Source organism: Agrilus planipennis, unplaced genomic scaffold (assembly GCF_000699045.2).
Source record: "Agrilus planipennis isolate EAB-ADULT unplaced genomic scaffold, Apla_2.0 scaffold116, whole genome shotgun sequence".
Classification (NCBI taxonomy): domain Eukaryota; kingdom Metazoa; phylum Arthropoda; class Insecta; order Coleoptera; family Buprestidae; genus Agrilus; species Agrilus planipennis.
In genome coordinates, this window is record NW_020438978.1 from 873,101 (window position 1) to 897,764 (window position 24,664).

The window sequence follows — 24,664 nt, forward strand, 5'->3', positions numbered from 1 at the left end:
TAATACTATCAAGTTGGTAAAGAGCTCTACAACAGTTCAATACAAAATGGTGTATATATGCTTTCTTTTGTTTTTTTTATTCGGATTATTGAATATTCTTTATATATATTACTAATAAAAGATATGTAACATTATTATCATTATTATTGTAAAAATTACAGATACCTATTTCATGTTATTTCGACATTGAGAATGCTTTTCTTGGATTTAACTTCTTCAGCAGAGTGAAAATGTTCCGCAGTTCTTTTCCTTATCTCCTCTAATCCTTCAGTAGCAGCCCATTCTAATACCAAACGTCTTCCGTACAGATGCGTACTTTGACAAAGGGCTTCAAAAGCTTTCTGCAAATTAAGAAACAGAAAAGCAAAATAAACAAACGTTACAAAACAAGAAAAAAATACAAAATTGCAATTACAGCATCGATTTTTATTATTAAAACATTATGTGCTTTTCACTCAAGCTGCTAATTTATTCTTCGCTGTATGTGCCAGTCTTGTAAAGATAAAAAAAGGCATAAACGCTTTTTTAATTTTTCAACTGGTAGTTGAAATATTATTTTGTTTTTGAATACTTTTAATCTATTTATGTCAAATAGGCAAAAAACCGATAATTCTAAATAAAACACTAAATTCTAAAATTTCACACGTTTAACAAATGAAAAAGGAAGTATATCCACCCCCTTATTTAAAATACTAAAATGACTAGAATTATAAATATCAAATCTACAGGGTGTACAACAAAAGTTCGGAAACTATTTTTTTAAAGAACAAGTGGTGGCACCATCTACTATCGTAAATATGTTTTGTGTGTTCAAAAGTCTTGTCTACTGAAGCGAAAATTTTCAGTATAGTATCCCATTTCTCTTGCATCTTAGCAATCCAATCTAAGTAAGCAGTGTGTTTTCTCATCTAAAAATGGATATAAAAAAAAACGAACATGAAAATGTGGCGTACGGGAATAAATCACTATCAGAAACAAACATTTTCAAGCGATTCAAATATTTCAAGTGGTCGAAAATCATGAAAAAAATACGTTCGCAAAAGTCAAAAATAAATACAATGCCATCACTTTTTTTGACTCGAATTGTCTAATCTAATTCACAATGAATTCGTTCTGGCACGCCAAGCAGTCAACAATATAGATATACAGCGTTTACATTAAAGAATTGTTTCATTCACAGTACAAAGAGAAAGTAGCTAGTAGCTTTTCTACGACAACGCGCCTGAACACACACATAAATTTCGCATTGTTTTGGCTTCAAAATCGATTTATATCACTGATCATTCACCCTACTTTCCGGATCTGGCATTGAGCAATTATTTTTAATTCGTAAAACTCAATTATAATTCAAAGAGCAATTTGCAACTGGTGTATTTCTCTAGAACAGATGTACTTCGAATAATTCTAAATAAATTTTACATTCCATTGTATAAGGACTTAGTTTTATTTCAAGTTTTCGAACTTTTGCATACATATATAGGTATATTACTTGATTTCTACTGATATACAACAGATTCTGTATACTTTGACAATATAAAAATGTGTAGGAAATTCGAAATGGTAACGATTTGTAGATATAATTCGGGATATGCAAAGATTGCCTCAACCTGACGAACTTGTGATGAAGTGATAATTGCAGTAAATTTATTTGTATTTTATTGCCACTTTATGACTTTTATTCGTAAGACCATTAGCTATGGATTAATCTCTTGAACCTACTCTGTTATAATAGTTTTGACTTATGCGTAAGTTGATTTATAAGGATAGGTTTGGTGTATAATTTGTACACGTTTTGGTTAGCCCATTTAGAACGATTATTCCCAATAGAAAAATCAACGGTCTCAGGCGTTCTTTGGTGCACATTGCCATATCATTAAAAACATGTGAAAATAATGAACGCAAGCTTATTCTCGTTCATAAATTTTACAAAAAAGTCTGGTACACTGTACATATATTGCACATCAGTGTATCTATTACACAAAACCTAAAAATAAATTGACTCAATTTTCTAGAGGTTTAGTTTCAAAAAAATCATACCAATAAAAGAAAACAATTGTATCCCCAGTAGTTTAGTACTGTGTCTCTTCAACTGAAATTCTAAAACTTACCTTTGCGTCATTTGCTGCCACAAAATCAACAAAAGCGAAGCCCCTGTGTGCATTTTGTTCTATAGACATTTTCTTTGGTAAACGAACTGTTTTTAACTCTCCAAATGTGTTAAATAGTTCCCAAATTTCCTTTCTATTAGCTTGGAATGGAACATTGCGAACAAGAATTTTTGTTCCTGTTTGTTTTGTAACTTTGGGTTTCTTGGATGTATATTTAACATCAGTCCTAACCACGGGAATAAAAAATAAATTATTAATGCAACTACTTTTAAAATAGAATGTGATAATACAAGAAAATGCAACGACTATTAACCGTTTATGTTGGAATTCTGTAATTAACTTAGTGGTTTTATAGTGGTTCCTTTTTATATAAATTAATGTAAACGATAACTTCCCTGTTAATGTTATTACTTTTATAATTATACTACTATATATTAATTAAAAAAACGTGCGATAAGTCTTCGACAATGTTTAACTTAAACATTAATTTCGACCACAGTCCATCAACATAAATCTTAATTCTATTATAAATAATTACATCGGAAATTATGGGGTTGGTGAAACATGTAAATATTTTCAAAAAAGGATCACATGTGGAAAAGGTGTAATAACTGAGTCGGTATCGTCAAGTTATAAAATAAAATTGTGAAACTTGCAGCAAGTGTTTTAACATTTTTACCCTATAAAGAATTATGTTCAAATGTCGTAATCAGTCTATTGGTTAATAATAAATTCCAACAAGTATTATAACAGTAAAATTAAAACTTACTTCAAAGTCCTTTCAGATCGTTTTAATTCCAATGTTTTTCCATCTAATACGCTAGCTTGAAGTGTTTTTAACGCTTTATTGCAGCTTGTTTTGTGATAGAACTGCACAAAACCATATCCCATCGATAATCGATTTTTGGGATTGTTTTTATCTTTTTTAACGGCAACATTTGCATAAAATATTTTACCACACTCTTCAAAGTGCTAAAAAATGAAATATAAAATAGTATTGTAGCAAACTTTGTTCACATAATAATTATGCGTCGTGTCTATATTATAGTGTGCCCCCCCCGTGGTTAATACAAAGGACTATTCTGCCACTAACGGAAATTTAAGAAGAAATGCTATTCTACTGCAAATTCTTAACCTTAGCGCTATATTACTGCTTTTCATACCATAACTGTTTATATCTAAATAATTTATTTATTATGGTGAAACCGAAAAACTGTTTCTGGATGAACAATTTCTTTCAGCAAACTATACTATTACATTAATATTATAAAGAGGAAAAGTTTGAGCTTGTTAGTAAGGAATTACACAACTCATTTCAAAAATTCAATGTCTATGACCAATTTGCCAGTTAATTTTAAGTTGTGCGAGTGGTGGCAGTTAAAAGTTTATTTTATGGACACAACATTTTGTTTTGCTTAACACAATCAGGTTTTCGTCCGTAGTTTTATTAACAAAAGAAAATATTATGGCGGTTATTTAATTAGTTCTGATCTATTTACCTTTTTAAGAGTTTCATCAGTTGTTTGGAAATTTAAATTTTTAACGAACAATGTTGTATTTTCTTCTGGAACCTCTTCCTCCTCTTCCTCTTCTTCAATTTGATTGGTAATTTTACCATTTTTATTTTCTTCCTCTTTCTTCTCATCTATATTTTTACTATGACTTTCAGTCACTTGTTTGATTTCCGAGAAAGTTTTCTCTTGTAAAGAACCGTCAGGAGCCCATTCCAAAAAAAGTGGTATGTGTTTAAATTTTGAGTAGGCCAATTTATTGAAAGCTTTCCTGGCTTCAGATGGTTCAATAAACTCGATTAAAGCTGGTGTAAAAATGAAGCATTATCAAGCTGTTTTTAAAAATTGTTATTTACAATCAATACCTGTAATACCAGATGGTGGTAAAATTACTCTGCCTAAAATCCCGTGTTTTTCAAAAACTTCCCTTAATTCTTCAGCAGACGTACCATGTGGCAAATTTTTTACAATAATAATATTTTTTGACCTTCTCTTTATTGGCTAAAATCACAATACACAGTTACTTTAGAAATAAAGAAATGACAAATTTTAATTGCCTATGTTTAGCTTTCTCAAAATAATTTATTACGTTACGCCAGATTTAGAAAATGGTGCTATTTTCATTGCTTATTCGAGAACTTTAGATTTTTCTTTGGAATTCCTTTAAGACTATGTAGTGTTTTTGTTCTTATTGAAGTTACATATTTACATATATAATATTGAGGTATACAATACGTAAATATGAATTTTCAAAATTGTTCCTTTTAAACTGCCTGTTATTTCTTTTTATGTAATTAAAATTATTAGAATATTTTGCAAAAAATAATAAAAATTTATATATACACTGAGAAAATGATTCAATTTAATTAAAAAACTTACAAACTTCAACCTTTCAAGCCTAAGAAAATTAGAAGAATACCTTCTCAAACATGTCTAAGACAACTCCCTCTTCTTCTAGGAATTTTTTTGTGTTTTGAATGATCTGAGTTTCGCCTAATGCTAGCCTTACTGCGGCATTACTGTCCCCGTGGGGACCTAAAACGGCTTCCTTTGTTGTTCCATAATTTTCAGCAATTACTTCGGCCACGGCATCATGGCCCAAAAATAAACTGTTCCAATTATGTGAAGAGCCTGCTTCCAACTTTTCTTTAGAAGCCTTGGCTTGTTTGTAGTTTGTTAAATCTGAATAAATAAAACATACAACAATTTAGACAGTAAGAGAAAATAATAGCATTAATTTAAATTGGTGAAACATTCCAATCACCGTTTATTTTAAGTGATAAGGGAAAAAATTCGATCGGTAGACCATGAATGCAAAACAAGATAAGTAAACTTGCAAACAGAAACGAAATTTAAAAGTAAATAAATGACTAACTAACAAACGTTAAATAATTGAAACTATAAAAGAATTTTAAATTCTTTTTAAACAAACATATAATAATTTCTTGTATTAAATAAGGCGGCTAGCATTTTTTAAGCGCCCATATAGATACGAATTTTTACTGTGCAACTATCCGGCAACTTTTTTTTTTGATTAATTTTACTCAATATTTCCCAATAGGTTTTTATTCGACGAAAATGACGAAGCATTTTTGTTTAAACAATTTGATTTCTTATATATTCACAAAATATACATATACTATATGGTACAGGTTCTTTACCTGTTTCTTGGTATGTATCTTTTACTTTTCCTGGTAACAAATGCAGCATTCTTCCTTGATGTATCGTACCATCAAGTTCTGAATAAGCCTTTACTGCGTGCTCGGGCATCAAAAAGGTAATGACTCCAAATCCTTTTAATTTTCTGGTTATTGGATCCACTGGTAAATTAACTTCTGTTATAGGTCCTGAAATATAATACCTTTAGGTACAGCAAATAAAAAATAAACAGCTAATTACCAAACTTTGCAAACAATTTTTCTATATCGTCCTCTGTAGTTGTATATGCCAAATTCCGGATAAATATCCTTCCTGACTCGGCAATGTCCTCTTCATTTTGTAAGGATTCCTCTTGTGTTTTCCATTTCTTTAGTTTAGGGTCCACGTTGTTTTCTTCAGTATTGCCTTTTTCAGTGTACTTTATTATTTGAATCTGTTTTCCAGCTAAAAAGAAAATGATTTAAATTCAGTGACTCCCTACGCATGTATCTAATTGCGTTACCAATAAAACTTTTATTTTTTAACAAAGCTTGATTTGCATGCCTTTCTGTTTTGAATCCAACATATGCAAAACCTTTTACTTTTGGTGGTATTCTTATGGTATAAGGAATAAGTGGCTTCAAAAATATTTTTATATCTTTTTTCTTACATTTGTATGGCAATCCTTTAAGCTACAATAGAAATTCAAATATATAGCACGTTTCCATATTACACATTAAAATAAAAGAATCCCTTAACAAAACAAATAAACATTGAATAAGAGAAATAAATATAAGATCGAAACGATTTTGCTTTCTAATAAATTTTTCTTGCTACGCATTAGTAATTTCTTTTATAAATATTAACAATGTCTTATCAGCTGTATATCTATCTCAGTAGTAACGATATTGTACAGTGACAAAGTCCATCAAACAGAAAGATATACAGTAATACACCAAAATGCAAGCTTTGGAGGGTATTAACTAGCTGTAATAGAGAATTGCATGGCGAGCAAAGCAGCGTGATGAATGGGCATAAAAATTAGAAGAAGTTGCAATCCGAAATAAGGTCTGAACGGGAATTAACAACATATAGAAAAATTGCGATAACTAAGCAGCTACATCGACGGAGGAGAATGTAAACAGTGATGGTTGTATTGTGTAACGTAAATACCAACAGCTTATTACTACGCTACTGTATACGCTCATTGCAATAAAAGTTAATCAAATAACTACTTTGTTTATCGCCGATAGTATGCAGTACTGTTTAAAATACACCTCAACATGGTATTAACAATACAAAAGAAAAAATTAACGTTACGTCAATATTAATAGGTCAATTAATATCCCCTGGATAGGTAATTTTATTAAATTTCCAAACCACCACTGATGCATTTTTAAGGTGCATTACCCTTTTTTATAGGTGGTTCGTCAATAGACCTATCCACCCATTAAGGAATTTTTTATACTAGTATACACATACACACATAGGTACCTTTTTATAACACCATACGCCTCCCTTCTAAATACAGCACTGTCGGAATGTCAAGTTAACACTATCTTTCTTTATTTACATATGCAATAATTGGCTGCGAAACTACAGACACAATTTTCAAAAGGGGTAAAACAACAGGCATTAAATTGTTTAAAAACCGTTATGATTTAATTGACTACGCATACATATTTACAAAGATCAACTATTCTTCACACGACATCCTTACAAATAAATGGAATTCGCTTTCTCAAGTTCAAGTGTAGTTAGGAAATGAACTGAACCCAGAAAACTGGGGTTGAAAATTAATTTATAATAGTTTGTAACTAACAATAGGTACTGCAAAAAGGGTTACAGTTAAAGCTGTAAAAGTCGAATTATTTTGTTATATGGTTTGTAAACTTGAATCGAATATAAGAAATGAGGAGAAATGCCTGACTAATCTTTACAATAACATTCACCTATAGTTTAAAAGAAATATGCGAAAACCCGATTTTTTGCTCTTTCGCTTCCAATAAATTTTTTAGTAGAAGTATTTACATTATGTGTATATCTTATTAACTAAACGCTTTACACACTTCACTCATCAGAATTAACTTTTTTTTCTTGAGTGAATGTCTGATGTAGATTTTCATTTCAACTAATCCTGGAACAAGAATTTCAACAATTATTCTTGGTTCTGACATCCATGGATATTTTTGACAAATTCTTTTATTCATAGAGGATGTATTTTTACTAGGCCGTTCAAATTTCGGCCTGTTTTCGTTATAACGTAAAATTATCTTAAACATACCGAGTATTTGGATAAGGGAAGTTGCCTACAAACAGTAGTCACACTCTTTCTTCCTAAAATTACAGCATATTTATTTCTGTAAAACAAAACCAATAAGCTTCATCCATAAATAATCTTTTTTAAACTTTAATTATAGACGTTTTCTTTTTGCACAAAACCAAAGTTTCTTTACTTTTGTTATGGTAATAATGTACCTGTGTATGTATTTATGTATGTATGTATGTATGCATGTATGTATGAATGAATAAATGTAATAAAACAATCATAAAATAGCATATTACTTACCTTAATTGTATATAACTTCACTTTTTCTTTTTTTTTTATGCAAGCCTCTGTGTTGTTTTCTTCTTTATTTGTTTNGTTATTTTAATTAAATATATGGAGATAATTTATTTCAACCATATAAATTTTGTTAAAATACACAATAAAAAATGAACTAGCAACACATACTTAATATGTATTTAATTGAAGCTCATGAACTGTTCAATGCTGAGTGCTGGCCATTCGCGAACGCCCGCAAGATTAAAATTCGCGCTCCCGCATATCTCGATGGATAAAAGATTTGCTTCTCCCATAGATTTTAGTAGTAGTGTCGATGGTAGTAGTCATTAGTGTCTTCCATCGACGTAAAGTATGGACGAGCCTTAGCCATATGTCGTAATAATTTCTTGGCTCGAAAAGAGTGAGGGAGATGGCGTATGGTTTCGGACTAGCGCTATTTCTTTCATTACACGCGATTGGCTCTCGGTTTCTCGGCAGGAACGGCATAGAAATATTTGCGTCTTCAGTACTTCAGTACTACGTACACAAGTACATGTAGTAAAATTTAATATTGCGTGGTGAATTTGTAAATTAAATTTATTTTTTAAATAATTTAAAAAATGGTTCAGTACTGTTTCATCTGCAAATGAAAAGCTAATAAAGAACCTCGAAGATCATTTCACAAGTAAGTTATTAAAAACAATATTATTTAAAAATCAGTGAATTATATAAAATAAAAACAAGTTTATAAACTACCTTTTCTAATAATTCTATTATTTTAACTTTATTTGCTTTCTTATCATTTTCGTTGTCAACTGAAACAGGAGGATGATCCTTAACTCTATCATTCGTATATTTACTCCAAGTTTTTGGTTTTCCTTCATCTCCTGTAAAGACCCAGGAGCAATTAATTTTTCTCAATGTTAGCCCTTAATGACTAAACATACCCAACAAAGCACAAGGTTGAACAACTATTTTATTTGTTTTTATTCTAGAATTATTAAAATATATTATTGCTTCCTCAGCTTCTTTTTCATTTTGATATCCAACGAATCCAAATTGTCTAAATTTACCATCTGGAGTGTACTTTAACTGTATATCCGTTATTGTGCCCTTTTCACTAAATAATTTTCGTAGTTTATCCTCAGTAATCTGAATTACAACTCATAAGATATAAAATATTAAAATTTAAAAAAACAGTTCCTTACATCTTTTGGAAGATTCTTTACAATAATACGAGACATTTTCACTAAAATAAATGCTGCAGAACTAGATACTAAAAAACCTTTTCTAGGTTAAAAGTCACAACCACTATTTTTTCCTTTAACTGTGCTCACGTTTCATTCCCATTAATCAATTTACAATTAATACATAAGTAATTGTGATAAATGATAATCATGATCATAACGATAATTATACCTGGCACCTACCACATTCTGTTAGTAACCTTTAAAAACTTGCACTACATGCCTACTGTAGACAAGCACCTACCCACCATAGAATTGTACCTTAAAATAAATACAAATAAATGTCTTAATATTCACACACCCCTTTTTTTACTTATTAACTTTTTTATTTGGATTTGTATAAAGTAGATATAATTCAAAACATATTCTAGAGAATTCTGGAGAGTTCGTTTTTGGGCATTTTTCGGAGAAGTCGGTTCTGGATTATTCCTTTATTTTTACAGTTACCTGCAAAAAAAGTTGTAACATCCCTTTACTCCAATTTGAAAGCAATTTTTGATATAATTAATCATTACATTTTTAGGACAAAATCCGTAGTCTCGAAATAACAACTAACCGATAAAACTAACGAAGTCTAAACATTGAATTAATAATAAACATTGAAAACTTCCTAATTATTTTTGCATATAACTGTAGTCATGCCTTTTATTATTTTCTAGAAAATTCAATCCCACGTGTAGCGTGCCGTATAAATATTTCTGCTTCGAGAAAACAAAAACATTAAGTAGCGAGTCGGCGAGTGCGTTAGACGCTTGAACACAGAGCATTATTCGGTTTTGAAATATTGCACAAAGTTGTTAAAAATGTCTCTTTTACCACGGTATGTAATGCGTGAATTAATGCGCCCCCTGAGGCAACTGGAACAGCAAATGAGGGTATTTGACGACATTTTCTATGGCCCTCCAAGTGCATTCAGTAGATTTCCAAGAGTTGGTGCAGGATTTGTGGAAGAACCAGAGCAGATAGTCCACGACAAGGATAAATTTCAAGTGAAATTAGATGTTCAAAATTTTGCCCCAGAAGAAATAAAAGTGAAATCGATTAATGGACGTTCTATTGTAATTGAAGGTAAACACGAAGAGGAACAAGCAGGAAAAGGTTTTATTTCAAGACATTTCGTAAGAAAATTCGTTTTACCAGAAGGGCACGATGTAAAGGATGTAACAACCAAATTGTCATCTGATGGTGTTTTGACTATAGTTGCCCCTAGAAAAGGAATTGCGGAACAAGTTCGTGAGCTGCCCATTGACTTCACAGGACCAGAAAAAGAAAAAGAGAAAATTGAAAAGGGTGCTGAAAATAAAGAAAAGGCTACCTCAACTTCTTAAATATTTAGTATTTCATAATAGACTGATTTATTTTGTATTGTAGACATGTGTACATGTAAAAACTAGTTAGTAAGCTATTCATTAGTAAGTCATTTTGTTCCTTTTTTTGTGACGATAAAATACATTTTGTTACACCTGGAGATTTCTTTTTCCATTCCTTATCAAGATGTCTGAAATCTTTATAAAAACTATTAAAACCAAAGATGATTTCAGAAAGAAGATAAAAATAAAACAAACTACTGTAACTTCTTTAAAAAAAAGTAAAGTAAAGGGAAATTTTAAATATACTTAGGAGAAAGCCAAACTTCAGCTAAAATCATAAACAGAATTCATAACGTATAACATACAGGGTATTCCATTTAAAATAATGGAGTTGATGTCAACTTCTGGTATAACGGCAAGTGGTGTATTGATGCAAACAAAGACTATAAATTAACACCTTGTACTTACGGCTACAGAAGTGATGTACATATTTCACTTATATTGACTACATGAACATTTATACATATAAAGTGAAATAAATTATTAGCTAGATTTGAGTGGCTAATCAGAAGTGGCATACATATGCCGTTATTTTAATTAAATATATGGAGATAATTTATTTCAACCATATAAATTTTGTTAAAATACACAATAAAAAATGAACTAGCAACACATACTTAATATGTATTTAATTGAAGCTCATGAACTGTTCAATGCTGAGTGCTGGCCATTCGCGAACGCCCGCAAGATTAAAATTCGCGCTCCCGCATATCTCGATGGATAAAAGATTTGCTTCTCCCATAGATTTTAGTAGTAGTGTCGATGGTAGTAGTCATTAGTGTCTTCCATCGACGTAAAGTATGGACGAGCCTTAGCCATATGTCGTAATAATTTCTTGGCTCGAAAAGAGTGAGGGAGATGGCGTATGGTTTCGGACTAGCGCTATTTCTTTCATTACACGCGATTGGCTCTCGGTTTCTCGGCAGGAACGGCATAGAAATATTTGCGTCTTCAGTACTTCAGTACTACGTACACAAGTACATGTAGTAAAATTTAATATTGCGTGGTGAATTTGTAAATTAAATTAATTTTTTAAATAATTTAAAAAATGGTTCAGNATAAACAATAGTTAATGTAGTAATTATTAACATTACGTGCAATACAATATTTCACTAAGGTAAACTGAAAAATGTTATAATAATATTAATTATTCCCTTATTCAGTTAAAAATAAAATCTCAAATACAATAATAACAAAAACAATAAATACAATAATGCTAAGAAAGATAACAATTACGATAATAATAATTGCAACAGATATTTTTTGTTCAAACACGGTGTCAGTTAGTTTTTTGAATTATATTTACGTATGACACTGAAATTAGCTGGCATCAGACAAAAATTAATTTTAAAAATAATTATTTACTTTTTTTTTAATTTACAGTAAAATTCTTCTTTTACACTCTTTGAAAATTAATATTAATAATCATATTAAATCATTATGAAAATGAATTAATTTACTATTCAAGAATTTATTTTTGTCAACTAATCATAATCGTAATTTTAAAATTTATTTGAAGCGTTTGAGAAAATTTCTCTGAAGTACGGCACTGTCGTGAGAGAGTCAGATATTGTCCGAAACTTCGCTCCATCTCTTTCTTTTGGCGTACCACAATTCTGACCGCTAAGGCACGTCCATTAATTACGTCAATGGTGTCTTCCATAGTGTCTGCATATTGACTTGTTTGAATGAAGTCCCGTTGCCGACTCGGTTCATAAGTCTATGGTCCATAAGGGCAGTCAAAATCATAGACATATTAAAGGACGTGCCTTAGCCGTAAGTCGTAATAATTTCTTGTCTCGAAAAGTGAGGGAGATGGCGTAGTTTGGGACTAGTGCTATCTCTTTCATGACACGCTTACGCACTATCGTGAGAGAGATGGATATTATCCGAAACTTCGTTCCATCTCTTTCTTTTGTTGTACCACAATTCTGATCGCTAAGGCATGTCCATTAGTAAACGTCGACGTTTATGTTTTAAACTTTGTGTTAAAAATTTTAATCCTTAAATGTGACTCCTTCCTATAGACTCCTTGGCGTTGACAATAATATTACATTTCTTAGCTATATTTATTTTTATTTTTACAAGTGTACGTAATATCCAGACAATAGAGCCACGTTTTATTCTAACACCTCAACCTCAGAAAAGCATGATACTCGCCCAACTAATTGTATTTTCTGTGGTTTATAAGTCGCAGCTCGACAACACACATACGGTACGCTACATGAGCCACTAGTAGCATAAAATGATTGCATATATACGGATAATAATTGATAGTAATCATGTACCCATCGTACCCATGTAGTCGTGTGAATTTGATACCCGGTATCTATTATCTATGCCCGGTATAAATAATCCTCTGATTTAAACTTTATAAATAAATTGCGCGTTGTTTGGGGGTTCTAAATATGTAACTATATTATAATTATAGAACTTTAGAATATATTTGTCTATGGAATACATGTACCAATCAATCATAGATTGTAGAGAGTAGACCTATGGAATACACCAATTTTGCACTTTTGTTATCAATTTCGTGTATGTTTGTTATTACGATTACAAATATGAGCAATTACGATAATGAAGTTGATTCTCGACGGATACTTAAGTAGTAGATTCGTGGATTTGGTGATTCAACATTCAGCAGGAAATAATTTCATAATTTTTTGGAACTTCTGAAAGAAAACACCAGTAAACATGGTAAGCCATTCTTAAATAAAAACCCTTTTAAAATAATACTATGATCAGTGTACCTATAAACCTAGAATATTGTAATATGCTCTTTAAAATAAGGCATATATGATAAATGTACAATAGGTGTAGGAAATATTTATAAATTTAATAATAGTTGTATGTTAGAGATGCATGGGCTATTTTTCATTTATAAGTAAATACTTAGGAGAATACTAAATAGCTCAAACTCCAATGGCAATACACGATATTAACCGTCCGAGATACTTTTCGGTAACAAGCTTATCTTCATTAGGTACGAGAACTAAAAACTAAAGGCAAGTTGAACATCTAAATTCTAATAACTCTTTTAAGTTTGAAGACTTATAATAAAAGCATTTACTGGCAGATTATATGCAGTACGTAATAACTATTTTCTCCAGTAATACCTTTATTTGCAAATTCATTAATTCTTAGCAAAGAAGAAGGGAAATCATGCAGGTAATAGTCTTAACCAATGCTTGAAAACTTTGTGTGTAAATGCATTCCAATTTCTTGTAGTTTTGTGTGTAATTGAAGAATTGTTCTCTGCAGATGGTTTCCAAGATGTTTCATTTTATGCTAGTTTCTGTTACATTTAAATCGAGACTGCTATCGGGGCAGGACTTCAAAGATATGTCATGATCGAATCATGATGATCTCCAAATCATTTTTTTGATACTTTTAGCACTGTCACGCAATGCACCGTCCTTATGATAAATTGATAAATGAAGTTTCTGTTGGGATACAACTTTGCTATTGAGGGTAATAAGGTGGTTTGGAGTTTGGATATTTTACCATACAGTTAATACAGTCTGTGAAAAGTTTCAGTTTTGCTTCTGACTATTTTTTTCCGGTGATTGCCTACACATTCATTGCTATTAATAATTTTGTTTCAGTCTCTTCAAATTAAACATTTTTGTTTTGGGATTTCAGTTAGAAGCGGGTTTTCTTTAGATTTAAACTAATTAGAATGATAATATTTCATGTTCATCACAAAACAATATATTATGATACATATTTTACAAAATCTAAGCAATATTTACAAATACACATATTTATTTACGATAGCATTCTCGTGAACCCTGCATCCCACCATTTTTTTTACGATAAATGCAGTTGTCTTTTTAGAGGTAATAATATTAGTTGCTATTCTACGTAACCTTTGCAAAATGGGCTTGTTCTGTGATTTTTTTTTGTTTTTGTACGCTGTTATGTAGTACTCTATATTTTTATTATGCCCTTAAAATTTGATATAATTAGTTATTTTGGTTTTTTAATAGAAGAGATTGAAGTTTGTAAAATTATTTTCTGATAAAGGTTGCTTCTATGAACAGAAGGAGGGAAGAGCTATGAGGAACTATGCTACTTACATACTTAGAACCTGTAAACGCCGTACAATTTATTGATAAAGATTAAATCAGCTGATTATTTATATCGGGTGCAAGATTCACACGACTAGAGCAATATAAAACCATTCTCTTTGAGTAAATCCTCCAAATATGTCAAAGTAAGTGGAACTGGTGCACTTGGAAAAAAAACAAACATGAGATGAAACCAAAACCTTACTACTTTTTAACTTAAAGTTTTTGAGTTTACTTATGAACTCAGTTTGAGTTCTTTACTGAAAAATTAGACTGTTTTATTGTGAGATTATTGAAATTACTTGTCAACCACTTTATACCAATTTATAATTCGGTGAATCAATTCCAGAGACAACTGGTCGCATCAACTTACCTGGTTTTTGCATTTTGGACTAATAGTACATACAGGGAAATGTTGGACTCGATATACATATTCATCATCATCATCATCATCGTAAGGTCGTCAGTCCTAAGACTGGTTGGACACGCTCCTCCATTCTTTCCTATACTGAGCTAATCTTCGCATTTCCCTAAAACTAGAACAACCTATATCCTTAACTATTTGCAAACAGTAATCTATTCTAGGTCTACTTCTACCCCTCCTAACTCCTGTTTCTGCCTCTAATATGTCTCTGACTAGACCTTCATGCCTGAGAAGGTGTCCTACTAACCTATCTTGTCTATTTCTTATTGACTTCCATAGAGTCCTCTATTCCCTTATTCTTTCTAATACCTCTTCATTTCTAACCTTCTCTACCCACGGTATCCGCATCACTCGCCTGTAACACCATGATATACATATTAGTACGTTTTAAATAAGGGGTAATTAGGTTTTTATCCAATTTGGAATAAGGTTATCAAACCGTTCGTAATAGTTAGTATTTAAATGTTCGGCAGATGTGTTGTTGGCTCTCTACAGCCTACGAACATTTTCTTTTGGCGGCAGAAAAGAAATAGTTAACACGAACGTGGTGAGTGCTGTCCTGATCGTGTATATAGTTGAAGGAGGCTGTTTTACCAAATGTTCTATTTGTCTTTATTTTTTAGTTCCCTTCAGTACCCAAAAATGGTAACTTTGTTACCGAAAATCAGAAAAGTACTTCGGGCTTTTACAATTAGTGTCGTATTTTGGCGTTGAGGTTTGAGCTATTTAAAGTGCTCTACAACACCGCTAAAATTTGCCCTTTAGATAAACATCTAGCATAATATTGCTTCGCAGCACTGACTTCTTCAAGATTGTTGTAACATCTTAAGAACTGAAGAAGCTAAAGTGTGGCGGAATAATATTGTTAAGCTCATTGCGTGTGGACATTTTAGCACCATAAAAATTATTAAGAAATTTTCTGAAGAATATTCTTAGGTATTGTGCCTTTTATAGCGATTTAGCGTGCGAAAAAGTGGGGAAAACAGAAAAAAAATAACACCTCAACGTACATAGCTATAATGTATAGAAGGAACGTGTATTTTTGAAAGAAAACACAATACATGCACTAATACTCATTTGGACGCGGATCGCGATTTCGATCTCATCAGCACGTCGCTAAATGGACCTTATTCAGCATAACGAATTCCACCAAATATAGTATTGTACTACAGATGGCGTTTACCGCGCCATTTGTGGTATTTTATAAAACGCGCTATTAAGACAAGGTAAAAATTGGTCTGTGTTCTGTCGAAACTGTCTGCGACGCGCTGATGAGATCTAAAGAGATCGAAATCGCGATCCGCGTCTGGCTGTTTAATGAAACGTAAACATACCAACATACAAAGTTTAAATTATCTGGTAGCGAACTGGCATCAGGTTTGCACATCATAAATATGAGAAAACCGTTCAACAAATTTCATAAAATAGTGAGAGCGTTGTGATTTGGGTTGCCACCTTTTCAGGCTTTACATAAAGTATTTGTCGACTAAATGGTTAAAAAGGAAGTACTCAGCATAAAAATAAAGTATTTTATTTTTTGTTTTTAAAAACATATTTTTGTTACACCTATCAGCCAGTAACAAATTGCTGTCGCTCTTAAATATATTAATAGCCTCTAAACAAAGCAAATAAAGATTTAATTAAACTAAAAGTCCATTTGTAATTAGTTTTAATGAAGCTTTATTCCTGTCGTCCCGCCACTTTGTATTCATAAGAGAGAATACTTTTTCTGTAAATGCTGAAGTGGCCGGAACGGACAGCAAAAGTGACACTACTTTGAACAGATTTGGGAAATCAGGATGTTCCGTAAATATGGCTTGCCATTTTTCTGTGTAATATTGATGATGATGTAAAAGTACTCTGAATTTCGAATAATCGCTTACCAAATTACAATGTTTACTTAAGGCCTTAAATAAAGTATTTTTGCGTACTTTATGTGTCTTGTAAACTATAACGTACGCACAGTCGAAATAGAGTACAGTACTTTATAATAAAGTACGGGTGGCAACCCTAGTTGTGATTGTGTCACCAATTTGACTTGAAAAATATTAACAAACTTACCCAGTTTCCTTCTATAGTAACCATATCAATGTTAATAATGCGCTTTCTAGTTTTAATTTTATTGTTATTTTTGGTATGTAAAAGGTTAATGGATTTTTTCGCAACGCTCAACTATTTTATGAAAACTGGACAGTTTTCACATCTGATTACATCTGTCTGAAGTCGTCATGGTCTAAGGTTTGCTTTATATTAACTACGGTTGGTTAGGTTACGGTGGATGAAAGTTTCTCCTCCCCCCCGGGGGGTGTCAGTTCTTTTTTTGCTCATATGTGAGGCTCCCATTCAAGAAGACTAGACAGGAACAAAAATTTAACGCCAAGCGAATGAATCTAAAATTCATTATCACCAATAAAGGATAGAAAACGTGCTCGTGTGCTACGCATTCAGCGTCCGCGCATCAATTTCGGTATTTTCAGTTGCCAAATTCTAAACGTAAAAAAACATGCCTACTCGGCAAATTAGATGCGCACTGCTGTACTGCGCAATTTAGAACGAGCCATACTTGGTGACGCTATACGTCCCGCGCCGTACAGTAAAAAGATACCTTCGAGAAGATTTTTCTATGTAAGTTTTTCGTAAGGGCCTTTCCATAAATTAAGTGAGACTTCTTACGAAGGGAAAGAGGGTACACAATCCGTCTTAATTATTTTTTTTTAACTAAATCATAATGGGGCCATGAAAATTCTTTCAAAACAATTTTATGTCTTGATTTTAAAAGTCCTCATTTTTATTTATGTTCAGCTTCTCATTTTATAATCGTTTCATTATAAGATTTATTTGCGATAAATTTATTATTTATTTAAGTAATAAAAGTTGATAAAAAAAAAAAGATTTTTGATTGTCTACATAAAACTACTATTTCTATCCTTCTGGAACAGTATTTTTTTCCGGATAAAAGGTACCTTATGTTGTTTTCTGTACCCATAACGATGTGTCTACAAAATTTCATTATGATCGGTTGAGTAGTTAAGACGTGAAAAGCCGACCGACAAACAAACAAACTCACATTCGCATTCATAATATTAGTTAGGATACCTATGTTTTTTAGATTACCTTATGTTAGAATTGGGTTAAGTATGTTACTTATTTGTATATATTTTGTTTCTTTTGTGTGCTTTTGTTATTTATGTTGGGGTAAATCAATTTGTTTTTTATGAAATATTATTCTGAAAATGAATTTCTTGAATTCTTTTTTGCCCACTACACACTTCCTCAAATTAATGAGGAAAAATTTGTTGCTGTTGTCACACCCCCGCCGGGAATCGAACCCGGGCTCTTTGGCTTTACGCGCCAATGCTTTGACCACTAAGCTACGAGAGATGACAACAGCAACAACGACAAACCGTACTTATTAGGTCACAAATCCGTCGAACTAATATATACTATGATTAAACATACATACAATTTTTTTAGACATNTTTAATCATAGTATATTCAGTATATAGTTACATTAGTTCGACGGATCGTTAACCTTGTAGGTCGGTTGGTCGTGGTTGTTGTTGTCACCTCTCGTAGTTTAGTGGTCAGAACATTGGTGCGTAATGCCAAAGGTCTCGGGTTCGATTCCCGGCGGGGTTGTGACAACAACAACAATTTTTCCCTCATTAATTTGAGGTAGCGTGTAGTGGGTAAAAATTCAGAAATTGAATTTTCAGTATAATATTTCATATTAAACTAACTTACTTCTAAAAGATCTCTAAAAAATTGTATGTATGTTTAATCAATTTGTTTTTATTTTTTTTTTCGGTTTGGGCACTGTTTCGTACATGAATGGCTATTGAAAACATAGTACCTACCTATGTTGTTTTTTCTTTAAAAGAAATCGTGAATTTTTATGGTGCTTAAACGTCTCATTTAACAAGTGTGTAATTTCATCAATAAGTAAAAGTAGATAATGACAATTGTAAATATAAAAATGTAATGGATTCACATACTTTCTTTTAGGTATCACCACTTCTTAAACCTGAAGAAATAAGCAAATGGCTTGACATTCCAACACTTTATATGCACTACAAACATGATTGGAGTAAACCAGGAACTCAATTCAATCACTTACAAGCTCTGATTGAGTATTTTATTTACAAAGACTTGTCTATTTCTTATAATGTTTTAAATGCTGAAGCAAAATTTTTGTGCCGTATTTTCCCATACTATCAAGCAAGTTACATAATTAAGCTTCTTGGCGAAATAGGAAATGAACCCAACAGAATAAGAGTGGTGGCAAGAAAATTGTGCTTGAAAGTTCAAAAGAAATCCATTGGTGGTTCTGGCAGATCCAGACCCGTTAATAAGAATACATTAAATAATAACAGACATTTATTGCCAGATAACCCAGAACTTCCATTAACGCAAAAGCGTATTTTTGAACAAAACGAATGCTCAGAAAGTGATTTATTTGTTAAAAAATCCAAGTCTGATTGCAATGAGAATATTAAAAAAAATAATTTAACTGTGAATAATTTTGAACTTAAAAAGGCAATTGAAGATGCAGTCTCAAAAATAGATCAGAAAAGTGAAGTTTATTTTCCTGAAATAGTGAAAAGTATTTCAGAAATTCAACTACCTAAAAGGAAAGATTCTCCGCCCCAACAAAATCATAGTTTAATTTCAACTGAAAATAAAACCGAAGAAAAAGATTCTTTAAATAGTCTATCTTCGAAAAGCAATAATTCTAATTTAAATCAAAGTGTACACTATCCTCAACATGCGTACTCAGAACAAATTGAGACTGTCACCAGCACTACAATGTTCAATAAACAAGAAGTTCAAAATACAAATGTAGAAGTAAATTCATCGGAAAGACTGTCCATATCTGCATTACTGTCTGAAACATATCAATCTCCATTCGATATATTTAGTGAGGAACTTCAGAATCAAAATTGTTCTTTAATTATGGACAAATTTACGCAACATATAATTTCATCTGATGGTAAAGAAGACTTTGACATACCCCCAATACAAACAGGTGCATTAAACAACAGGAATGCGCCATTTATTATTGTTCCCAGTACGTCTAAAGAAAATTTTGTGCCCAGTTTCAGCAGAATGCCTGATAAATATGTAGATAACTCCATATCCATTAATTCAAATTCACCAGATTTACTAAATAATATTACAAGCCATTGTTATGATACTTTCCCAACTAGTAAAACATCAATAAATATGGAATGGTTGGCCGAAATGAATGATTGTGCTCCAAAAATTGAGGATAATTTAAATACAGAATCTGAAAACAAGAATGTACCGTTAATTATTGTCCCCAGTACGTCAAAAGAAAATTTTGTGCCCAGTTTCAGCGGAATGCCTGATAAAAACATGAACAATTCAATACCCATTCCTTCTAATTCACATGATTTACTAGATAATATTACAAACAAGAGTTTTGATAATTTCCCAATTAGTAAAACGCCAATAAATATGGAATGGTTATCCGAAATTAATGGTTTTCCAAAAATCGAAGATAATTTAAATACAGTACATACAACATTTAATAAACCGTCGAGAAATACTAAAGGTAAGATTTTTACATTATTCTTTTTATATTTATTTGCTTGTTCGTAAATAAATGGTTGAAAATGTGGAGTAGTTGTTAAATTTCTATATCCCAAAAAAATTATTCTTAATATTATCTTAGTATTATACTGATCTTAGACTTTCACAGCCGATTGTGGTTGATTGATGTGAAGCTTTCCAGGCTGAACTATCGTGGTGTCTTCTTATTTGACAGCTGAGACGTTTTGCCAGTTTCTACCCCTCCTCCAGTAGCCTTGCTGTTGTCAGGTCTGTTTTATCTGCTAACACTTGAGTTCAGTCTAGAAAACTTCACTTTAATTGAAATAAATACTCTAGAAAGTAAAACGTGCAGTTCTTAAGACGTCTATACATACTGTATATCTCTTATTTTTAAACATGAAGACTGCGGTTTTCGCAACAGTTTGCTACTTTTTTGTGAAATTAAAGATGGCGCTAGCATAATTTTCATATCCCTTTTAATTTTTGAGATACGGGGTGAAATTTAAAAGTATCATCTTAGGCACCCCTCCTTCCTACCTGAGTTATCTTTAAACTTATCGAAGAAGTTATAACGTAGCACTTTTTCTGCGGAATTCAGTGGCGTAGTCAGCTTTTTTAGTTGTGACGTAAACGTACGTTTTTTTAAATAGAACATCCTGTATATTTTTATGTGTCCATTCGTATAATATATAATTACATAGAATGATTTTCAGAAGCAAGCTCAAAATTTAAAAATTTCTAAAATTTTCTTTTGTGTCCAGTTGTAAGTAGTAGACTTTGACTAAAATTTATTAAAAACAAAATCCATGTAGATAATTATTGAATTTTACACAAAGCAAAACAGTAATTACCAATCTTAAAGTTCAAGAAAAAACAAAACAGAAATAAATAAAATATGAATACAATTGAGTGTATACAAGGTATCTCACGGTGACCACCAATTAGAATATTTTGGAAACTACTTCAATTTAAATTTTAAAAATGTAGATAATAGCGTTATTGGGTGTGCCCTCCTCAATTAAAATAATTGTATTTATGTAGCACTTCCAGTTGACATCAATTTCATTATTTTTAGTGGAACACCCTGTATATTACTACGGTTTTGAATTTACATTTGATTTTACGTAGATTTTCATAGGACTTTCCCAATTCTAAGATTTACCGTTTTTGAGATATTTACTTCTTTAAAAAAAGGTAACACAGCTGTAGGTAGCGAAGAATCATGCCTATTTTACAGTAGGAAATCTGGAGCAACAATATTCTCTCAGGAGAGATACCTATACCCCCCAGTCTCCCGTCCATAATTTCAAAGTGGGTTACTTACATACAGGGTGTTAGATATTTAATGATGGATTTGGCTATTTTCAAACAATCGCAAGTTCATTCTTAAATTGAAACTATGTATATGTTTTTTCGCAGCCTTATGCACAATTATTTTCTGTCGAATGGTACAATTGTTCTCTATACCCATCTTTTATAGTTTTCAAATTAGTTATTGTTCTTTGTGAAAGCAACTAAAATCGTTTATTTTTTTACGAAAATTGCTGTGAAATTCTTAGCAGAACTTGAAAACAAATACTGTAAGTTAAATGTTGTCACTCACACACCCATACTGTCAGCTTGGTAATTAGAATTAGCTAAGAATTTTGTAGTCATTTTCTAAACGATTTCAGTTGCTTGTCTAAAATTTTAACGCGCCGGCTCTGATTTTCCACAAAACGAGGTTGGAATAGGTAGTGACACAGAAGCGCGGGACTCCCAGTCCCAGAAAAAAATGACAGTTTAGCAGAGCTCGTACACTTGGTCGTGCGTCGTACTATAAATAAAAGGTAAAATAAAACCTGTTGATATTAATCTTAATCTGTTTATTATATTTTAATTTGTGTTTAAACTAAATTAACATTTATTCATGACTTGGATCGTTTGTTAGTTTATAACTATTGTGCATTTAGTCCATCAATGTTAGTTTTTTTTCAAAATTCTAAAATAACTTCATTTCTTGTAACATTCAAGATTTTTGATGTGTACTTGACTAATTAGTTGTATCTCCTTATCGACAGAGCTTGTGTACATTTTTGTATTTTCTTTGTTCTTATCTTTCTATACGTTTCGATATGTAAACCGGTATAGGAATTTCTATTAATTTCGTTTGTTCAAATCACTATATAAGCAATGTTTGACTATATACTTACATGCTTATATGTATTTCATTTCTCCAGGGATAACCCCTTATTATGCAGGGTGTTCAATTAGTGCGATATTACGCCTTACAGGATGATATTAGAAAGAAAAAACAGTAATTATCTCGCGGAATACCTTCGATTTTTTTTGAAAAATTAAATACCTACTTTGTAGTCATGCTGAACAAGAATAAATGTATACATACGTTGGTCGCAGAAAACATTAATTCATACAGCTTTTTAGCTTTAAAAATTAATATAAAAACAACTAATTCTTTTGTTTAAAATGTACATCTACTATTTTGTTACGGTAAATTTTGGATATGAAGTTTTAAATTACACATTTTGCGGTTTTTTGCTGTTTAAACATAAAAATTATACAACATCTCGTGACGAACAATTTTTTTTCTTACAACTTTTTTTTGGAAGTTGCAGATAAGGTAACAGGGGGATTACCAAGTAACAAACAGAGATACAAGTAAAAAACTATGCAGCTAACGCATATAGCGCGGCACGATTATTTTTGCGGTATTCCTGAGAAAATTTTGATATGCAATTTCAACAAAGTCTAAAATTGTCACAAAAATTAATTAGTTTTTAGTGTTGGACATCTCACTAATACGTATATAGAGAGTTTTGTGAGCAAAAATCATGGTTTTATTTTAGCCCGTAGTACTCAGGTGAGCCCAAATAGCATGCAATATTTTAATTGTGGTCGTGTCGCTTTTAATAAAAAGATGTCACTTCTACGTTCGCGAACGGTTAATTCAGAAATTCGAAAAAGGTTGTTAAAGGTGTATGTTTGTAGCACGGCGTTGTACGGGTGCGAAACATGGACAGTGGGCGCGGCGGAAAAAGGTTAGAAACGTTCGAAATGTGGTGTTATAGGCGGATGATGAGGATAACGTGGATAGAAAAGGTTAAAAATGAAGAGGTATTGGAAAGAATAGGAGAACAGAGGACTCTATGGAAGTCAATAAAAAATAGGCGAGATAGGTTGGTAGGACACCTTCTNTTGATTGTCTACATAAAACTACTATTTCTATCCTTCTGGAACAGTATTTTTTTCCGGATAAAAGGTACCTTATGTTGTTTTCTGTACCCATAACGATGTGTCTACAAAATTTCATTATGATCGGTTGAGTAGTTAAGACGTGAAAAGCCGACCGACAAACAAACAAACTCACATTCGCATTCATAATATTAGTTAGGATACCTATGTTTTTTAGATTACCTTATGTTAGAATTGGGTTAAGTATGTTACTTATTTGTATATATTTTGTTTCTTTTGTGTGCTTTTGTTATTTATGTTGGGGTAAATCAATTTGTTTTTTATGAAATATTATTCTGAAAATGAATTTCTTGAATTCTTTTTTGCCCACTACACACTTCCTCAAATTAATGAGGAAAAATTTGTTGCTGTTGTCACACCCCCGCCGGGAATCGAACCCGGGCTCTTTGGCTTTACGCGCCAATGCTTTGACCACTAAGCTACGAGAGATGACAACAGCAACAACGACAAACCGTACTTATTAGGTCACAAATCCGTCGAACTAATATATACTATGATTAAACATCCATACAATTTTCTAGACATCTTTTAGAAGTGAGTTAGTTTAATATGAAATATTATTCCGAAAATGAATTTCTTGAATTCTTTTTTGCCCACTACACATTTCCTCAAATTAATGAGGAAAAATTTGTTGCTGTTGTCACACCCCCGCCGGGAATCGAACCCGGGCTCTTTGGCTTTACGCGCCAATGCTTTGACCACTAAGCTACGAGAGATGACAACAGCAACAACGACAAACCGTACTTATTAGGTCACAAATCCGTCGAACTAATATATACTATGATTAAACATACATACAATTTTTTTAGACATCTTTTAGAAGTGAGTTAGTTTAATATGAAATATTATTCTGAAAATTCATTTCTTGAATTCTTTTTTTTTTGCCCACTACACACTTCCTCAAATTAATGAGGAAAAATTT

General features: G+C 31.7%; 3 protein-coding genes across 12 annotated transcripts in view; 2 read left to right on the plus strand and 1 right to left on the minus strand.

The window, feature by feature from the left end:
- Positions 1-126: 126 nt before the first annotated feature.
- LOC108735567 (probable RNA-binding protein 19) lies at positions 127-9,462 on the minus strand. The gene is made up of 13 exons (XM_025975512.1): positions 9,011-9,462; positions 8,750-8,954; positions 8,559-8,689; positions 7,827-7,892; positions 5,781-5,949; positions 5,519-5,722; positions 5,281-5,466; positions 4,539-4,801; positions 3,985-4,120; positions 3,608-3,924; positions 2,878-3,080; positions 2,109-2,334; positions 127-341 (listed from the first exon to the last, which is right to left on the minus strand). The coding sequence occupies exons 1-13, from the start codon at positions 9,044-9,046 to the stop codon at positions 171-173; spliced, it is 2,313 nt and encodes a 770-aa protein (XP_025831297.1). The 5' UTR covers positions 9,047-9,462; the 3' UTR covers positions 127-170.
- A 283-nt stretch (positions 9,463-9,745) lies between these two features.
- Positions 9,746-10,517, plus strand: LOC108735585 (alpha-crystallin B chain-like). Its single transcript, XM_018467594.1, has one exon. The coding sequence runs from the start codon at positions 9,853-9,855 to the stop codon at positions 10,375-10,377; it is 525 nt and encodes a 174-aa protein (XP_018323096.1). The 5' UTR covers positions 9,746-9,852; the 3' UTR covers positions 10,378-10,517.
- Positions 10,518-12,702: 2,185 nt separating this feature from the next.
- The window catches only part of LOC108735577 (E3 ubiquitin-protein ligase RNF216), a 32,589-nt gene continuing 20,627 nt past the window's right edge, over positions 12,703-24,664 (plus strand). For 4 of the 10 annotated variants that reach the window (XR_003231302.1, XM_025975494.1, XM_025975496.1 and 1 more), the window contains exons 1-2: positions 14,842-14,946; positions 18,922-20,491. Coding sequence is in view for 8 of the 10 variants with exons in the window: in XM_025975494.1 (XP_025831279.1) it covers positions 14,905-14,946; positions 18,922-20,491 (1,612 nt within the window). In the remaining 2 variants the exon portion in view is untranslated. Of the gene's footprint in view, positions 13,120-14,448; positions 14,639-14,841; positions 14,947-18,766; positions 18,865-18,921; positions 20,492-20,628; positions 20,758-24,664 lie in introns of those variants that run through there. The other 6 variants (XM_025975502.1, XM_025975493.1, XM_025975497.1 and 3 more) reach the window with 6 other exon arrangements.

Bases quoted from the DNA above. Each gene is read 5' to 3' on its own strand.
- LOC108735567 (XM_025975512.1), bottom strand. From the start codon at position 9,046: ATGTCTCGTATTATTGTAAAGAATCTTCCAAAAGAT. The intron at 4,802-5,280 runs GTAAAGAACCTG...TTATTTATTCAG, and splicing joins AGATACATACCAAGAAACAG to ATTTAACAAACTACAAACAA. The intron at 4,121-4,538 runs GTATTCTTCTAA...TTGTGATTTTAG, and splicing joins TCTTAGACATGTTTGAGAAG to CCAATAAAGAGAAGGTCAAA.
- LOC108735585 (XM_018467594.1), top strand. From the start codon at position 9,853: ATGTCTCTTTTACCACGGTATGTAATGCGTGAATTAATGCGCCCCCTG.